General features: G+C 44.3%; 1 protein-coding gene across 8 annotated transcripts in view; it reads left to right on the top strand.

Annotated features, from left to right (window-relative positions):
- HMBOX1 (homeobox containing 1) overlaps positions 1 to 19065 on the top strand; it is a 143100-nt gene that overhangs the window by 73325 nt on the left and 50710 nt on the right. For 7 of the 8 annotated variants that reach the window (XM_073335637.2, XM_073335638.2, XM_073335641.2 and 4 more), the window contains exons 3-4: positions 10393 to 10872; positions 12930 to 13015. In XM_073335637.2, the coding sequence (XP_073191738.1) occupies positions 10393 to 10872; positions 12930 to 13015 (566 nt within the window). Of the gene's footprint in view, positions 1 to 2113; positions 2225 to 10392; positions 10873 to 12929; positions 13016 to 19065 lie in introns of all 8 variants that reach the window. The other variant, XM_073335643.2, reaches the window with a different exon arrangement.

The following is a 19065-nucleotide window of genomic DNA, read 5'->3' on the forward strand; positions in this document are numbered from 1 at the left end:
TAATTGCCGGGATCACCTCTGGACCCATTTTAAAAATCAGTGTTGTATTAGCTATCCTCCAGTCATCTGGTACAGAAGCTGATTTAAATGATAAGTTACATACCATAGTTAGTAGTTTTATAATTTTACGTTTGAATTCCTTCAGAACTCTCAGGTGAATCCTGTCTGGTCTTGGTGACTTCTTACTGTTTGTTTGTTCCAAAACCTCCTCTAATGACTCCTCAACCTGGACAGTTCCTCACATTTGTCACCTAAAATGAATGGCTCAGATTGGGGAATCTCCCTCACATCCTCAGCCATGAAGACCAGTGCAAAGAATTCATTTAGTTTCTCCGCAACGGCCTTATCGTCCTTGAGTGCTCTTTTAGCATCTCAATTGTCCAGTGACCGCACTGGTTGTTTAGCAGGCTTCTTGCTTCTCATTTATCTTACTTTTTGAGTCTTTGGCTAGCTGTTCTTCAAAATGTGTTTGTGCCTTTCTAATTGTATTTTTACATTTCACTTGCCAGCGTTTATGTGCCTTTCTATTTTCCTCAATAGGATTTCACTTCCACTTTCTAAATAATATCTTTTTGCCTCTAATTGCTTCTTTTACTTTATTGTTCAGACATGGTGGTACTTTTTTGTCGTCTTAGTATGTTTTTTAATTTGGGGTATACATTTAAGTTGAGCTCCTATTACGTTGTCTTTAAAAAGTTTCCATACAGGTTGCAGGGATTTCACTTTTGGCACTGTACCTTTCAATTTCTGTTTACCTAACTTTCTCATTTTTGTGTATTCCCCCTTTCTGAAATTAAATGCTACCATGGTGGGCTGCTTTGGTGTTTCCCCACAATAGGAATGTTAAATTTAATTATGTTATGGTCACTATTACCAAGCGATTCAGCTATATTCACCTCTTGGACCAGATCCTGTTCTCCACTTAGGACTAAGTCAAGAATTGTCTCTCCTCTTGTGAGTTCCAGAACTAGCTGCTCCAAGAAGCAGTCATTTAAGCTGTCAAGAAACTTTATTTCTGCATCCTGTCCTGAGGTGACACGTACCAAGTCAATGTGGGGATAGTTGAAATTCCCCATTATTGTTGAGTTGTTTATTTTTATAGCCGCTCTAATCTCCCTGAGCATTTCACTGTCACTAGCAGCATCCTGGTCAGGTGGTTGGTAGCATATCCCAATTGCTATATTCTTATTATGCAAGTATGGAATTACTATCCATAGAGATTCTCTGGTACAGTTTGGATCATTTAAGATTTTTGCTTCATTTGACTCTTTCTTTCACAGATAGTGCCCCCTCCCCCACCAGCACGACCTGTTCTGTCCTTTCGATATAGTTTATACCCTGGTATTACTGTGTCCCATTGATTATCCTCATTTAATACGAGGTACTGTAGTTCACCCATCTTATTATTTAGACTTTTAGCATTTGTATGTAAGCACTTAAGTCACTTTTAGCTGTCTGCCATTACATGATGTAATTCAATGGGGCTCTTTTTCATTTGACTGTTTCTCGTCAGCTACTACCCATATTTTATCATCCTCCATCCTCTTTTGTTCCTAGGATATAGAGAATCTCCATTAACAGATCCTCCCCTAAGGGGTGTCGGTGTTGGCTTTCCCCCAGCCCTTAATTTAAAAATTGCTCTGCAACCTTTAAGTTTGTGCCAGTAGTCCAGTTCTATTTTGGTTTAGGTGGAGCCCATCCTTCCTGTATAGGCTCACTCTTTCCCAAAAGGTTCCCTAGTTCCTAATAAATCTAAATCCCTCCTCCTCACAATATCATCTCATCCATGCATTGAGACCCTGCAGCTCTTCAGGGGCAGGGAAATGTTATGTTTAGAATTGCAGTTTCATCTGTTGGGGCATGGAAGTGGGGGCTGTTGTATTGATTTAGATGGAATATATGGGCCAAAGGTATTAACATAACCCTGTCACTGTCCAACATTAAACAGTGTTAAATGAGGTCCAGGACTTGGTATATAGAGACCTCAGCCTGCATAGCACTCTGGCAAACTCACCATTAAAAATCCTCTTAAGCTTTTATTAAAGGTACAGAAAAGATAAAACAAAGCATGTGAAATGTAAAGTATTAAATAAAGCTTTCATTTTACCAACAGGACTTGTTTCCTTTCCCTTCAGCTGGAGAGACTTTTTAAAAGCAACACCCCCTTCACCCCTCACCCCACCCTGGTTGATTGACAGTCTACTAGATGGTATCAAAGATGATTGTAAGTGTCCTTGTGGGAAAAATAGATGTCCAGTCTTAGAAGGAAAAGTCTGCTTGTCTAGAAGTCTTAGGTGGTATTAAGAATGGTAATAACTCATCCCAGATGATATTTGGGATCTAGTTGGATCTGGTAGGGGTAGTGATGTCATTTTGATCTCTCTCTCTGGCCCATGCTGGCCAGGACATTTCTTAGGAACAGGATGATGTCAGGCCCAGAGTCCCAGGAAACAGTAAGGGTGGCAGCCACGCTGGTGAAGCTTGCTCCAGTAGCCTCTGTTCTTTTAGTCTCTTTTTTCTTCTCCATACTGTCCCTACCAAATCTTTCTTTTAAGGACCCAAAAAGGGAATGATGGGTGAAATAGCCCATCCCCTCATTATCTTGCCTACCAATTAGGCCTAATATCTAACATGCCAATTTTCATTCATTAACTTTCAGCTTCATCTCTCCTGTTTTTAACAAGCATAACAAACACAGTCCTTGAATCATATTAACTTGGCCTTTTTTTCCTGACTCATTTAGTTATTCCATCTGTTTTGTATTTTTCCCCATCCACGTTTGTTGTTACAGATTATATAACATCTTATAAACGTTGACATACTCCTTACAGCTGCGCTCACAATTCAGGTATATTTGTAGGCCAAATTGTCACAACAGGACAGGGTTACCTGGATCTGGCCAGGCATTCCACCTCCTCAGTCAGCAGAGGCTAGAGTCCCAGCTGCCTGGCAGTGTGCTTCCCTCAGGCAAAGTTAATTCTGGGGGGGCCCACACTCAGTCTACTGGTCCCTCGAGGAGGTTTCCAACCTGTAAAGGGGAAGAATTTAAAACTACAGAGAAGGTTGACCCACAGGTTTGGGAAGGAAGGCAGAGAGGGTATAGAGAGCAGCCATCCCACCAACACAGCCCGAATTCATGGCGTGGCTTTGGCAGGACTGGGCCCGAGAGAACGATGCTGCAGAGGTGGCACTTCTTCCTTCTGCACTTTTCTGGTTGGGATAAGGTAAGAATGGCCATACTGGGTCAGATGAAAGGTCCATCTAGTCCAGCGTCCTGTCTTCTGACAGTGGCTGGTGCCTGATGCTTCAAAGGGAATGAACAGAACAGGGCTATTCATCAAGTAATCCATCCTCTATTGTCCAGTCCCAGCTTCTGGCAGTGAGAAGCTTAGGTGCACCTAGACCAGTCGTTCTCAAACTTCAGTGCACCGCAACCCCCTTCTGACAACAATAATTACTACACAACACCTGGAGGGGGGACTGAAACCTAAGTCTGCCCGAGCCCCGCTGCCCCAGGTGGACTAAAGCTGAAGCCCAAGGGCTTCAGCCCCAAGCCAGGGCCCTGTAATCTGAGCCCCACCACCCAGGGCGGGAAGCCCTTGGTCTTTGGTTTCAGACCCTGGGCAGCATGGCTCAGGCTTCGGCCCCAGCATGTGTAACTCCAGCCTTGGTGACCCCATTAAAATGTAGTCCCAAGCCACTTTGGGGTCACAACCCACAGTTAGAGAAGCGCTGACCTAGAGCATGGGTTTTGTCCCAGACCATCTTGGCTAATAGCCAAGGCTAATTGGATCTACCCTCTATGAACTTATCTAATTCCTTTTTGAACCCAGTTATATTTTTGGCCTTCACAACATTCCCTGGCAATGAGTTCCACAATTCAATATGGGTTGTATGAAGATGTACTTTATTTGTTATACCAATAAAATAAAAACCAGTAGGATCTTAAAGGGGAAAAGACAAAATGCCACATTTATTGTGAATACAGAAAGAATCATAGTAAGCAGTTAGTTATAGCTATAACATTCCATTCAATTTCATATTTATTCACACATTCATTCATACACACCCACACAGGTTCTGTAAGGTTGTTATGATAGTTACCAGCCTTAGAGTTGCTCATGCCAAGCCATTGGCCAGGTGGCCTGAACAGGAGGAGGGAGCAGGGCCTTCTCAGATGCGCATCTGATGCTCCTGGAAGTTGGTTTGCAGAATCAGACCCCAAAGTGCTCACTTTCTAGAGTCCATTTTTATAGGAATTTCTTCCTATGCCAGTCTATGGGAATTGCTTCATCATGCTGTTGCTGAATCAATCAGCAGATGGCACATTCCTGAGTGCTCCATGCTGCCAGATGTTATCTTGTTCTTTGGTTCTCTCATCTTGAGGCTGTTCGGTGGATTGCAGTCTGCCCTCCAGGGGTCCTCTGGTTATTTCCACTTGACGCCTTCTTCAACCGATGGACACTGGATTCTTAGGCTGGCACCTCCCTGATCATTCAGTTATTATCCACACCAAGCATCCATCCTCTATCTCTATTTTAATCACAATTGTTAAAGCAAGATGAATATAACAAAAGGGCGGGGAGTCTCTGGGTGCTTTTTCTGTTACAGAGTATTGCTTTGAGTCTCTCTGTGTGAGTAGTTGTTACGAAGAATTGCTTTGAGAACAGTCTGTCTTAGAAAACACAATTATCAGCTTGCAAGTTTCACACATAGAGGGAGAGAAACAGTACCAAAAACCAAGAGACCTCTTAATTAGTAATACCCTGGAATTTAAACTATGGGGAATCAAACTCATTTGTGATTTTAATACAGAACTTCTTTAATATGATCCAACATTTTAAACCTGCTGTCGATTAATTTCATTGTGCGACCCCTGTTCTTGTGGCATAATTAAACAAGTCCCAACGAGCAGCAGTAGCTATGTTGGTGGGAGAGCGTCTCCTGCCAACAGTGCTGTCCACACCAGCACTTCTGTCGGTGTAACTTAAGTCAATCAGGAGTGGGTTTGTTTCCCCCCACACACACCTCTGACAGACAATTTTACCAACAAAAGTGCTAGTGTAGATATAGCTAGTAGTAAAAACAACAAGGAGTCTGGTAGCACCTTAAAGACTAATAGTTTTATTTGGGCATAAGCTTTTGTGGGTAAAAAACCCACTTCAGATGCATGGAGAGGTGGGTTTTTTACCCTCTGTAACTGGGTGCAGACTCACTGGCGGCGCCTCCTTCTGGTCATCTCAGGGAATTAATGTTCCAGCCTCTGGGGCGCTCTCTTCAGGCCAGTGTCTCACCTTGCTGCTGGCTCCCGTGTCCCTCCCAGGACCCTGGTGCCCCTTTCACTGGGTGCTGCCCCCTGGCAGTACCCCACAGTTCTGGGTCTCCCCCTCCCAGGGGAACCCTTCACCCACTATCCCTACCTTGCCTCAGTCATAGGCTCCTGCCAGTCACCAGCTAGCCCCCGCCCCTTGGGGCAGATTGCAGTATGAGCCACTCATCACAGGCAAGGTTGGGTTTGGAGCCGCTGCCTCGGTCTAACCTTGGGCTGTCCCCTGCAACCCCAGTACCTGTTGGGCCTAATGCTAGGCTGCAGTCTGGGGCTTTCCTGGCTGGAGCTCCTCAGGGACTTCCTCAGCCCTGCTCCAATCTAGGTCCCTGCAGCCAGGTCCCTCCCTCTCAGAAGCTAGCGAGAGTGTGCGCTTCTGCGCCTGGCTTTTATAAGGCCCACTGGGTCTGTTTGGGGCGTGGCCCCCAGCTGCGGCTGCTCTGCCAATCAGCCCAGCTCTTCCCCTGCCCCAGCCCTCTCCCAGGGCTATCTTAAACCCCTCTGGGCCCAAGCGGGTGTCCACCCCGCTCCACCCACAAAAGCTTATGCCAAAATAAATCTGTTAGTCTTAAAGGTGCCACCAGACTCCTATGTGGGGATAAAGTACTAGAGAATGTCCATTAATTAATTGAGGTGGATGAAATTAATTATTCTAAAGTGGCTGGGTTGCTTCACTCCTTTGTAAATTGGTCTTTAACAAGGAAAGTGAAAAAGGAGGCATGAAGAACTAGAAAGTAACTGAGACCTGGTTAAAATAACTGTACTATCAACTCAGTGTAGTTATTCTTTAAAATGCCGTGGATGCTTGGTAACATTGAACATGTTCTAGTGTTGCCAACTCTTGTGACTTTTATTGTGGGTCTCACGTTATGTGGTATTTTTCTTGAAGTCCCAGCTCTCGCATTTGGATATGCGAGAAGCTCATCTTTCATTTAAAAACAAAATCAAGTTTTTTGTAGTCCTCATCATTGAGTAGAAAGTCTTGAAAACGTGACCTGCCGTTCAAAATCCACAAAGCAAATAAGTCTTTCACATATATTATTTAAAAAAACCTCTTGGCTCGTGGTTTTTGGGTGTCTGACTCACAATTTAAAGCATGTGAGCTTATGCTTAAGACAATTAACTAACAAATTTGCAGAATTGTTGATGGTCCTTTTTGAGAAGTGATGGAGAGCTGGGAAAGGAAAACTGGATAAACCAAAAGCCGATTCGCCACAAAAGCCTGCAAGGAGCCAGTGTTTCTCTTGCCTGACATTGTGCCAGTCTTCGGGTGTGTCTACATTGGAGCTGGAAGATGTAAATTCCAGCTCAAGGAAACATACCCACACTAGCTCTGATTGAGGAAGGGCGCTCAAAACAGAAGTGCAGTCGGAGGGGCTGGCCGTGTTGAGTATGTTCCTAGCATCTCGGAAGGGATTGTACTTAAGGTGTCTAGCCCCTCCCACTGCTTGTGCGACTGCAGCTACACTTCTAGTTTCACCGGGCTAGCTCAGTCAAAGCTAGTGCGGGTACATGTCCTCAAGCTGGAATTCCTGCTGGAGCAGGAAGGTGTAGACATACCCTCAGTTCACCCACGCTAGCTCTGCTTGACCTAGCATGCTAAAAATATCACTGTACCTGAGGTAGCACGGACAGTGTCGGGGGGGGCCCAACCTATTACCCATGCTACCCTAACTACACTGCTATTTTTAGCATGCTGCCTCGAGTAGAACTACCACAGGTACCTCTGCTCAGGCTGGGAATCATACCTCCCAGGAAAAGGTAGATGTACCCTAAGTGTCTAATTTGAATCTGCTGCCTTTCTTTGCATTAGAACAACCCTCCCTGCCCTCAGTCAGAAATTGGAGGTCAGACTAAAGAGAGGAAAATACAATCTAAAAACAAATAAAAGGTTGTGAAATAAATCCTCTCAAATGAGGATTTACTATGGAAAAGCGCCACACCTTTTAAAATTATGTTTTGGGGTCAGAGCCACATCTGGAAGCGAGCTTAAAGAGCACATTAAGGCCCCAGTCCTGCCAGAGCCTATGAGGTCACTGGGGCTCTGTGTGGGTGTAATGCATTTTAGGATCCTGGCCTAAATCTGTAGACGTTATTATTCTGGAAAGTGATGTGAACCCCAGGGTTGGTAGGTACGTGATACAATACTTAGGCCAGGTCTATATTAAAAACTTAGTTCAACCCAGCTATGTCTCTCAGGGGTGTGAAAAATCCATCCCCTTGAGGGATGTAGTTAAATCCCCAGCGTAGATAAGATTAGGTCAACAGAAGAATTCTCTTGTCAACCTAGCTACTGCATCTCAGGGAGGCGGATTAACTATAGTGACAGGAGAAACTTTCCATCCCTGTAGTGAGTGTCTGCACTGAAGCTCTAGAGCAGCACAGCGGCAGCTGCACCACGGTAGCGGTTTAAGTGTAGACACAGCCATAGTGTGTGTTCTTAAGATGGGTTAGCTAACCTTCAGTAGCTGACTCCAGTTAAAATGGCAATGAAGACATGGCAATTTGGTTAGCAGCTTGAATTAAAGCTTGGGGCTGAATTCAAGTTGCTAACCCAAGTTAAAATTGGCGTTGCTATGTTTTCACTGCTATTTTTAACTTGGATTAGCAAACCTGAGTTAAGAACCCACCTTTGTTTTGCAGGATAGACAAATGACTGGACAACCACCGGAACACTGTGTACCGTTCAGGGCACCTTGGTAATAGAAAGACAAACAAACTGAAGGGAATTCAGAGAAGGATATTCCCTACATTATATATAATTTCATTTTCCCTCAGGACTAAGCTAAATGATCTGGGAGCTGGCTTCCATCTCTTAATTGTTTGCAATTCCATTCAGTTATTAGATTTCTACACTGGCTGTTACTCTCTGCTTATAGTGGGCTAAGTTGGGAGCCAGTTTTTTTTTTTTTTTAATTTAAAATAATCCTTATTGGAGAAATTAATACTAATCAGCCATAAAAATCAGACTCTCATGAGAGTGATACACTGCCAGTGGCAGAAGGAGAGCCGTGTTGGGGGCATGACTTCAGTCTGATCCCACCCTCGCAGCTAGGGTCCCCTGGAGGGGGCATGAGTCCCTGTGAATCCTCCTCCCCCTACCCACCCACCTCTCCACCGGTGGCAGCAGCAGTGCAGAGCGGTTGCGAGGATGTACACACTTGTGGACTTCAGAAGAAAAATGTGCATTCGTTCATTAAATCATTTTTTAAGAATGCAGCTGTAGCCGCTTCTACAGTTGTGAGAAGCAAACCAGTGAAAGGGACTGAGTACATATAACAGTGCAGGACTGGAGGTGGGAGGTTCTGCTTCAGTGCCCCTCCCTCTCTACCCTGGGATTCCATCGACAAGGGTAAAACCCTTTTTAAAGGGACCCCTGCACCCTGTATCAGCATCATGGTACGGCAGCGTAGCTCTAGCGTGGCCCATCTCTCTCCCCGCAGGTCACAGAGCTCCAGCTTGGGGTGTGAGTGCCTGGAAAGGACCCCCCTTTACCCACACCAACACCAGTAGTAGTCAGGACTGGGAAATGCCATACCACTGCAGCTTCTGTGTGCCTTTGGCCCAGCACAGAGAAAGACATAAACACCGAGTTCATTAGGGATGCAGGGTTGTTGGGGCAGGCAGCCCCACTCCTATAAAGGTTTGGGATTCTCATTGGGGCCCCATTCCCCCACTGGTTTCAGTATGTTGTCAGCTCTCTCTCCCACCACTGCCATGCTTGGGATTCCAGGTGGGCTCCAATGAGCTTCAGAGAGTTTGCCATTGCTTCTCCCCTCACACCCTTGTGTAGGACCACAGGAAGGGAAGAATGCCCCATAATTTTTTCCCCACTCTCATGCTGCCCTCTGACCTCCAGCCGCAATCTCCAAGATCTTCTGATGGCTGAAAGAAGGGCCCCTGCTTCCTGCAGACTTTAGAAGAGCTATTATGAGGGAACTTGAGGGGAGAAAGATTAAGGGGTCGTATGGCCATTTCCCATGGATCTGCTGAGGCCTGCCAGGAAGGGGGAGTGCCCAGCAAGCCTCAGGATATTGTCCACCATTATGCAAAGTTTAGGAGGAAAAAGGTTCTTTTGACAAGCCTCCCTAGTGATTACACATGAGATCTCCCTTGGCAAAGAACAAGGCTGGGGCCTTATTTCTTTAAATGAAAGAGCTCAGGTCTCTAACAGTAATTAGACATGCTGCACTCTGCTTGTCAGGTCTGGTGATCTGGTGATCCATGGCAACATTCCAGATTCAAAAGTTAACAGCTTCTGAAATCAAACTTCAATCAACGTTGGTGCTGCAAGGCACTAGATTTCAGTTAGGGAAGTTCAAGAAACTGGGTTGTAGCTCTCTCCTTCCTTCAAAAAAGTTAAGACTATTTGAACTCTTCACACTTCTGACATTAGGGAATCATAAAACTCATTAACCCTTTTCTGCATCCCTGAATATTTTTAGAAAAATTGTACCTCTGGCCCAGCTCTAACCTGCGAGTTTTGAGGCCAATGGGTAGAACCCTGCAAATCTGGATATCCACTTTATATCCACGGACCATGTTTGCGGATCAGATGTGCATACAAATTTTGTATCCACACAGGGCTCTACCAATGGGACTTTCCTGGTGGATTTGGGGGTTGGGCAAAATTGGGCATATAACGGAATCTCAGTTGCAGCCTTAATTATGGAGCAACTGTTGTCATTCCATAAGGCATGTTTATTGAAGGTAAGAGAGTAGAAAAGGGAGCTGGGGATGGGAAAGTAATCAAAAGGTATGTTGGGCGAGATTTGAAGTAAGAGAGTGAGGTATTCTCTGAAAACTATGCAAAGTTATTCTTTACCAGAAGCAAACAAACAATGAACCTGAAGTTAATGGGAGCTTTGCCATCGAGTTCAATGAGTGAGAGGGATTCCACCCATTGGGCCGGCTTGCCCTCTCACTTATATGATTTACACTGGTGTAAATGAGACCAGAATCAGGCCTATTGTCCTCTGTTAAGTGCCATACCTGAGATGCTGTACATGTCCCATAGTGAGCTTTTGCACTAAATTGTTTGCTTTCACATTTCACCTTATTTTTAGTCTGCTGGAAACCATGTCTCACTACACAGATGAACCCAGATTTACTATAGAGCAGATAGACCTGCTTCAGCGCCTGAGACGTACTGGAATGACCAGACACGAAATCCTCCACGCCTTGGAAACCTTGGACCGTCTCGATCAAGAGCATAGTGACAAGTTTGGAAGAAGGTCTAGCTATGCAGGTGGTTCCTACGGCAACAGTACCAACAATATCCCAGCATCTTCCTCTACAGCCACAGCTTCTACGCAGACCCAGCACTCTGGGATGTCCCCATCGCCTAGCAACAGTTACGACACCTCCCCACAGCCTTGCACTACTAATCAGAACGGGAGGGAGAGTAACGAGAGGTTGTCGGCTTTCAATGGGAAGATGTCGCCCACACGCTATCCACTTGCGAACAGCTTGGCTCAAAGATCGTACAGTTTTGAAGCCTCTGAAGAGGACTTGGATGTAGATGACAAAGTGGAAGAATTGATGAGGTTAGTAAAACTTGTAGATGGTTCAGTAAATCAGCCTGACGAACCCTCTAAGAAGAGAGCTGCATCTCGGGTGGAGCGGGGCGGGAGGGTTACTTTAGTTTTTATATGTATTGTCGATAGTGTGAGGGGTGCCTTAGATAATTATCCGCATGTTTGTCCCCCATTGGCCACCCTCCCCTTCGAAGCCCTGTGCACATTTGTCCTGGGCTATGTCACGGATCCCTCTTCAGTCTTAGTTTTTTCCAAAGCCTGGATTGAGTTCCTTATCTCAGTGCACTGTTTCCATCCTCACCACATTCAAATCCCTTGGAAACAGCCCTCTTCTCCCATGAGATTCTCCACCACGGGCTCATGTCAGTCCAATGCCTTCTCTTTCCCAACGTTGTATGGGAGAAGAGGGAAACAGCTCTGTTAATGCCTTCTTCACGGACTTAATATATCATGTCTTATCTGCCTTTTGGATAATAAGCTCCTTGTGGCAGGACTGCCTCTGTTTGTGTGTTATGTAGGGCCAAGAATGACAGCATTGAAATAAAAACAATTATGAAAAGGCAGGTATCATCTATGGAGAACTTATAGTCAAGATCAGTGGTCATCTTTTTTCCTGTTGAGGGGCTTCTTCCTTGTTAGGCAGGATACCCCTTCCATTTAGCAATATGGGAAAGGTTAGGGTGGTTGTTGCTCCAAAATTAAGAATCCATGATCTTAATAGTGTATAAGACGAGAGATGGAAGATTAGCTCAAGCAAGAGGCAGAATGAGTGATGAAATGTAGCATGTCTTTTAAATTCAGTTGGGGGGGGTGTTGTATTTTATGATTTATTTGTTGTTGTTGCTGCTTTTCGTCATCGTTTTGGAGTGTTATGTTTTCTCATGTATACTTGGCAAATATTGGACTGGGGCTTGCAGACCCCTGGAGGACATGCCTTTTAAGGAGGGACTGAATGAAGGTGTGGTGGCTGGGTCAAGGAGACTCAGAAATGGGTGGGGAGAACCACAAAGGTGGTGAGTCATGCTGCTTGGGCTCAGCATAGTGGGGAATCTGAAAGAGTTGAGGGTAGCAGTAGGCAGGCGCTCCTTTCGCTGAAATCTACCTGTTGTCGGATTGGGAGTTCATGAGCATGATGCCCCAGATAGTGTTTGGTGCTTGTTCCTGTTGAAATGTCCCATGTTTTCTTGTGTGGAGGGTGCGGGTTGGGCGTAGAAGAGATGATGAACCTGCAGTATTTGTGTTTCACTCACACTTTCCAAGCTTGAGGCTGGTCACATTACAATTTTGATCACCGAACCCTGCTCAGAAAAAGTCAAAGAAAAAATGTGTTACCCAGGAATAAACCCGACCTGATTTTAAAAGCCCAACAAAAGGGATTCTGAATTTCACAGGTGCAGGCGTTTGTTTACTGCAGTTTAAGCTTGCTGCATATTACAGCCCCTAAGAAACCAGTAAATTCTTTTTCTTTTAGCATAATTATTCAGTCCCTTCTGAACCATCTCTCCACATTTTTTAAAAATAATCCTTCCAGAAAAACTAGGGATATAACGATGACGGGTATTCTTTCATTCAGTGCACCCACACACCAGGCTTTTGGGGGCGAGGGAGGTTGTTGGGGTGGAGGTTGCGAAATCTCTTTTCCTTCCTACAGCCCCGTTGTTTGAAATGTTTGAGAGGGCTTGTCGATATCCTCATTTGTGGAGCTAACCATGCAGACCCTGCTATCTTTTATTTTTTGTGCTTCATTTTACGACTGAGTTTTAATGCTGGTGTGAGAGATTTATTCATCCCTGTGTAATGAAACTTTTTACATTCCATATGGCAGCCCTACACCTAGTATGAATTATATAGGCTATGAGTCATCCATCCGCCTGCTGGGATGATTTGGTCAAACATGACACTCATTAAAAGAAGTGTCCACTGGTGAGCTATTTTGACTGTTCTCCCCCCCACCCCCTGCCGCGCAGAGGCCCCCACCCCTTAAGCAAAGGAAACGAAACCATTTTACATCTTCAGAGTGCCCTTTGGTCTGTCTGTCTCTCTTGTTTTTTGTTTTGTTTTGGTAGGAGGGACAGCAGCGTGATAAAGGAGGAAATCAAAGCCTTTCTTGCCAATCGGAGGATTTCTCAAGCAGTTGTTGCACAGGTAACAGGTAAGAGCTTGAAGAGCCCTTTATTCATTTTGAGTCCTGTGTCTAGCCTCCTGTGTGTGCCTGTGCAGATGTTGGATTATTGCTCAGCTTTCTGCATTGCAGTGCAGATCTGTCAGCTTAGTCATGATAATGTATGCCTTTGATTTAAGACCCATTGTCCCGCACATCATAGAACTTCCCCAGTGAATCACTTTTTGTGTGTGTGTGTGTGGCTTTTGCTAGCAAATTTTATTTTACAGCATTGCAATAAGCGCAGAGTTCCTATATTAAAACTAAAACAGTTTTCTTTAATTCTGAAGTTACACTATTACGTGTGGCAAATGTATATACACAAATATATATCTGGGAATGTATCCATAGCTGGCATCAATACACTTAGCATACTGATTGTGAGAGTTTGTCCACTTGTCCTTGAGTCGCAAATAATAATAAAAGGCAGATGTGAGGGGTGAGGGAATGGCCATATTATCTGTAACCTTGTTTCAAAGGGGAAAGTACCGTATTTCTTCCCCTTTCCCTCTTTTTCTCCATTGGCATTAGGGATGAGTGAGCAGACTCCAGTAAAGCTATTTAGACCTTCACACAACATGCTGTTTGCAAAGCACTTTACAAATGTGGATTAATTCTTTGCAGAGAGGTTTAAGTGGCTTGGCCAAGGCCATCCAGAGAGTTTGGTAGCAGAATCAGGAGTACAACTGGAGACAAAACAACTTACTCTTCCTGACCTTTATTTATTTATTTTTAGACCCACGCCTGAATAGAAGTCTTGAAATAGTCAGATAGTTAAGAAAGAAAATGTGACTATAAGTGCCAAACTCTTGTGAGAGGAGAAGTTCTAGAGAATTGCCTTGTAGGAAATGATCCTGCACCGATGGGAAGATGGCCTGAATGGTGTTCTAGCTCTTTTCCATCTCTCCCCACATGTGAAGAGAGAGTGAACAAATGCTTGGGAAGTGTGCAACCTCTTCCGGTGTACCCACTCTCAGTTTACAAAGGCAGATGCTGTGAGCAAAGGAAAAGAAACAAGACGCATTCCTTGGATCTTTCCAAAATTAGGGTTATTTCTGGCCCTCTTGTTATAAATCCCAATTTGACCAAAAAAGACTACCTCATGGATGAACCCCTCCCCTAAAGCTTTGCCTGCAGGTGTTGCCAGTCGGTTAGGCCTTTAAAGAAAATGCTGATGTGGACAGTGCAGCTCTATTGAAGGACGTTGCTTCAGGATTCCAGGTGTAAACTTTTAACTCCCGCTGTCTCTCCTAAAAAAGGCATTCTTCAATTGGGTTGTTAGGGACGAGCACGTGAGTGAGTGACTGTTGACTGCATGGTAGCTAAAGTGGTGTATATGTCAATTTCAAATCACAGATCTTGAACTAGATCTTCAGCTCATGTAAATCAGCGTAGCTGGTGTAAATTGATTTGCACTAGCTGAGGATATGATTCTTTATCTCCTTCTACTTGCCAGCCAGAGGCCCCCTTTTTTTTTCTTCCCCATCTCTTCACATAATTTTACCATTCTTGATGCGAGAGCCTTCTCTGCTCAATCTTCTGCCATTTGGGACTACTTTCTTGTCTCCCTCCATCCCATTTAAAATCTCCTCTGAAAACCTCTTTTTCCCTTTCCTAATCTTACCTCCACTGCAGCAACTTGTAAGACCCCCTATAGGTCTAGAACCCAGGTCTGTTGAGCTGCCATGCTGCTGACATCTCCATGATGCTACTCAGCAGCAGCTGTAACCCGCTTCTGTTCTATGGCCCAACATCCTGCTGTGGACACAGACTATGGGAAGCTCCGTCTCAAGGGGTCTGACAAGCAGCAGCCTCATGGTTCCTCACTGGCTCCCCACTCTATACAGACCCAAGGGGCATTCCAGGAAGTGTCCAGACGACAGTGTGGATCTTCTGTAGTTGCCATAATCATTTCTGCTCCCTGCTCTGACCTTGACTTGCCTTGGACTTTGCCTCCTCACCTGGACCCTGAAACTTCACTTGGACTCTGACCTTTGGTTTTGACCCTGCCATGGAACCTGACTGCAAATTCCTCCACTTCTTCCAGCCTTAGATTTGCTCTGACCCTTGGTCCCAGCTCTCCTTGTTGGGATCCTGTTTAATTTTTGTGAAGTGTTTTGGGATAGAGTTCGTACAAAAGGCACCATACCAAAAAAAATACACTCTTTACTATGCATCTGCAGTAGCACGCTATGACTTTTTCCTTTTTATTTCTCCATTGCTGGTGAGGGGGATGGTGGGAAAAGGAGGGGAGAGAAAAAATATCTAATTGTAGCTGAATGTTGAATTCTGTAGCTGAGGTAGTACAATGTAGGCCTTTCAGTCTGAACCATATTCCCCCTACTTAGTTTTGTTTTTTGTTTTGTTTTTTAATGACCATAAATTTATGAAGTGATCAAATAATAAAACTGACATGGAGTAGTAAATGAGGAAGGCACACAGTGAAGTCGTCTGTAGTATCAGAAGAGAACAGTGTGAAAAATGGCAAAGGAAATTATGAAATGGTGACCAGAAAATAAAGAAACGATTGATAAGGAGAAAAACCCAGCAGAGCATTTACTAGCGCTCGTACTAAATACAGAAGCTGCTTTTTATAGCAACTTTCTTTAATGGTTTCTGTAATAAGATAAACAAGAAGCTCTTGGGTTGGGAGCTGTATAAATAATCTTCTACTGATAAGAAAAATGACAGTATAAACAGGAGCTAATAATAGTTCCTGCTGAATTTCCCATCTTGTTGTTTGAAACTCCTTTAACATAGTTGCAGCTTTACTCCCTTCAAGGATAGGTTTTCAACATTGCATGCGGTGAGTGAGATGCCAAATCCCCCTTAACAATAACAGAGAGTGGCATGTCTTAATCGGTTGTGATAAAAACTGAAAATTTGCCTCTGAACCAAGTGGTTATAGGTACTAGGGCAGCATTTCTCAAACTGGGGGTCCCAACCCGAAAAGGGGTCACAAGACTATTGTAGGGGGGTTGTGAGAGCAGCAGCTGCTGGCCGGGCACCCAGCTCTGAAGGCAGCACTGCTGCCATTAGCAGTACAGAAGTCAGGATGGCATGGTATGGGAAGGTTGTCACAGCCTGAAATATTTTCAAAGGGGGTCCCAGCAAAAAAAAGTTTGAGATCCCTTGCAGTAGGGCAAAGAGTGTTTTTCTGCGCTTACTAAAGGAAGCTGCCAAGTAATTTAGGACCCTGATGTAGGGTTTGAATTTGGGGTGTTTTGAGGGTGGGGCAGAGTTTAAGTGTAGGTTTTTGAAACCTAATACCTGCATTATTTATATATTTAATGGGGGCCATAAAAGTATCTGAGCACCTCACAGATTATTGATGTATTTGTGCTCACAACACCCCTGAGGCAGGGTACTGCTCATTGTATAGATGGGGAACTGTGGGACAGAGAGGCTAAGTAACTTATCCAATGTCACATAGGAAATCTGTGGCAGAGCAGGGACTTGAACCCAGGCCTCCTGGGTCCTAGGCTAGTGGCCTAGCCATCCTCTCTCTTAGAACATCAGTTCATATGTTTCAAAAATACATAACGACAGGGTTTTTTCTAACATGTTTGTCAACAATCATTCTGTTCATTCTACTTGTATGGCTCATCCCTGTCCCACCCTTTCTCTGTCTTGACTATTTAGACAATAAGCTCCTGAGAACAGAACCATCTCCTATGGTATGTACAGAACCTAGCACAAATAATAATCATCCATGCAGTGTTGGAAAGCCAAACACAGCAACATGGAATAGTGCACAAAGCAAAACCCAGTATGAAGAAAATGAAACTGACTAGAGTAGTTCCATTGTCACACTGAATGGAATTCAAAAAGTTATCGACCAGCATAAATGATGAGAAACAGTTTTTTAAAATATTTGGTGTTGGTGGTGACACAGGTGAGGATTTATTTTAACACGATTTTGATCTTTGCACCTTTCCTCCAAACAAACCTTGCTAACGTACAAAGTTGATCGATGTTCTTTGCGGGCACATATTGTACAAATCCAGGATTCGTTGTTATAAACACGAGAATGAAGGCATAAAATCAGTCAGTTCTCCTCCAAAACCAGTGCTTAACTTATGCCTGGGCTTGCCAGAGCTGAGCCCCGGCACCTCTGGGCTTGGCAGTTCATAGCCCCGGCACCTCTGGGCTTGCTGTCAGTTATGAAAGTAAAAAAATTGCTTGAGTCTCGGCACCTAATTGCTTGAGCCCCAGCTCTTTCATTACAGATTAAGCACTGTCCAAATCCCATACTTTCCAGGTGCTTCTATATACTTTTTTGCAAGAGACATTAAAAAAAATAAAAATTGCAGCCACAGAGGATGAACGCACCCATCTGTGAGAGGAAGGGGAAAACCAGTGATTAGGGGTTTGTGTGAGCAGCAGTCTCCAGGGTTGTGAGCAGGTATGCGCTGAACACACTGGAGTAGCGAGCCTCTGTGCCTGCCTTCTCCTGGTGTTGGTTTTTACTGCCTCTTTGGCATGTGGGAGGTAAATTTTCTTCCAAATCATCTGCTCGGGGGGATGTGGCCCAAGGAGCAGTGCAGTCTGAGGAAATATCTCTGGGTTATCATCATCTGTGAACCGGAACCTGCCATGGGGAGTGTGTCTGAGAAAAGACCTGGCAGAAAGAAAGGACAGAGGCAAAATGGGAGCATGGAGAGAAGCAGGAAGAGGGACAGAATTGCAGGCATTTGACAAATATTCATTAAAATGTCAAACTTATCAGAATTTGCCCTGGTTCTTTTGTGACTGCCTCTCCCCCCTGCATTTTCTATGACAAAGCTGGGTGCCGTCATCGTGATGTACAGTATTTCTGGCTTGTTGGCCCAGAGACCAACGGACCTCGATCTTCCTCGTGATCCGTGAGTCAGTCTGAGAGGTTTTTTTCCAGACAGCCGGATATTAGATGCTCCAGATAATTACCTTCGTGAATTTGCTTTTGGCAGCGTTTTTTTCCTGCCAGTGTAATTTCCTGAAATAGCAGGATTAGAAGCTATGTTACTGGATGGTACTGGTGTTGGATTGAGAAGCATCCCTTTCCCAGTGCTCTGGTGAGTCCACTTATAAAACCAAACTTTTAGGAACTAGAAACTGTATCACAATCAAATAATCTTTTTTGTTATTTGTTTTTGCTACAAGGACATCATTAAAAATAAATAACAGAAGGATGGAGTTGTGGTTAAGGCCCTACATTGGGACTCAAAAGATCTAGGTTCAGTTCCTGGCTCTGTCACTCACGTGTGTGATGTTGGGAAAGTCACACGCTCCCTGCCTCAGTTTCCCAACTGTAAAATGAGTATAATAATACGTGTCTATATAGGCTGCAAGGTCTCTGAGGCAGAAATCATCTCTTGCTTTGTGTACTATGTACAGTGTTGGGGCCTCTAGACTGGATCATGATCCAAATAATAAAAAATTGTGTATTTCACAGAGGAAATAATTCCCAGTAGTCTTAGCTAGCATTTCATAAATACAAAGTATTATTTAATTTGCATTAGCATCCAAAATGTGCTAGCATTTTTCTAACAGTGGAAACTACAATATTTGCCCCAGAGAGTATCCGAACTGAACTGACAAAGATAGATGAAGAGTTGGGGAGGAAAGTGATCACAAGAAGTTTGAAAGTGATGCGGTAGAGAAAGAGGAACCAATGGAGAACTCTAAAAAGTTGACTGATCAAAACAGTGAGCGAGGAAGATGACCTCAGCAGCTGCATTTTGTATGGGCTGGAGGTGGGAGGGTTGGGGGTGATGTGGGTGTTGGAGAAACCACAGAGACTGAGATATGAGGCCTGAACAAGAATTTTAGCTGTGTGGACAGAGAGAAAAGGATCTGATTCTCAACAGGAGTGATTACCTGGAGTTAGTCTATTGATATAGACGAGATGCAGCCCACAACATTCTGAAGTGCAGGTCATGGGATGCAGTAGTCATTACAGAGCATGTCATGTTGGAACCTGCAGTAGTGTGCATAGAATTTGTAGAAGAGCACTGTTCTAATCTGTGCATGTCAATGTCCTGTACAAAGGTCCGTTTTAC

Source organism: Lepidochelys kempii, chromosome 3 (genome assembly GCF_965140285.1).
Source record: "Lepidochelys kempii isolate rLepKem1 chromosome 3, rLepKem1.hap1, whole genome shotgun sequence".
Classification (NCBI taxonomy): domain Eukaryota; kingdom Metazoa; phylum Chordata; order Testudines; family Cheloniidae; genus Lepidochelys; species Lepidochelys kempii.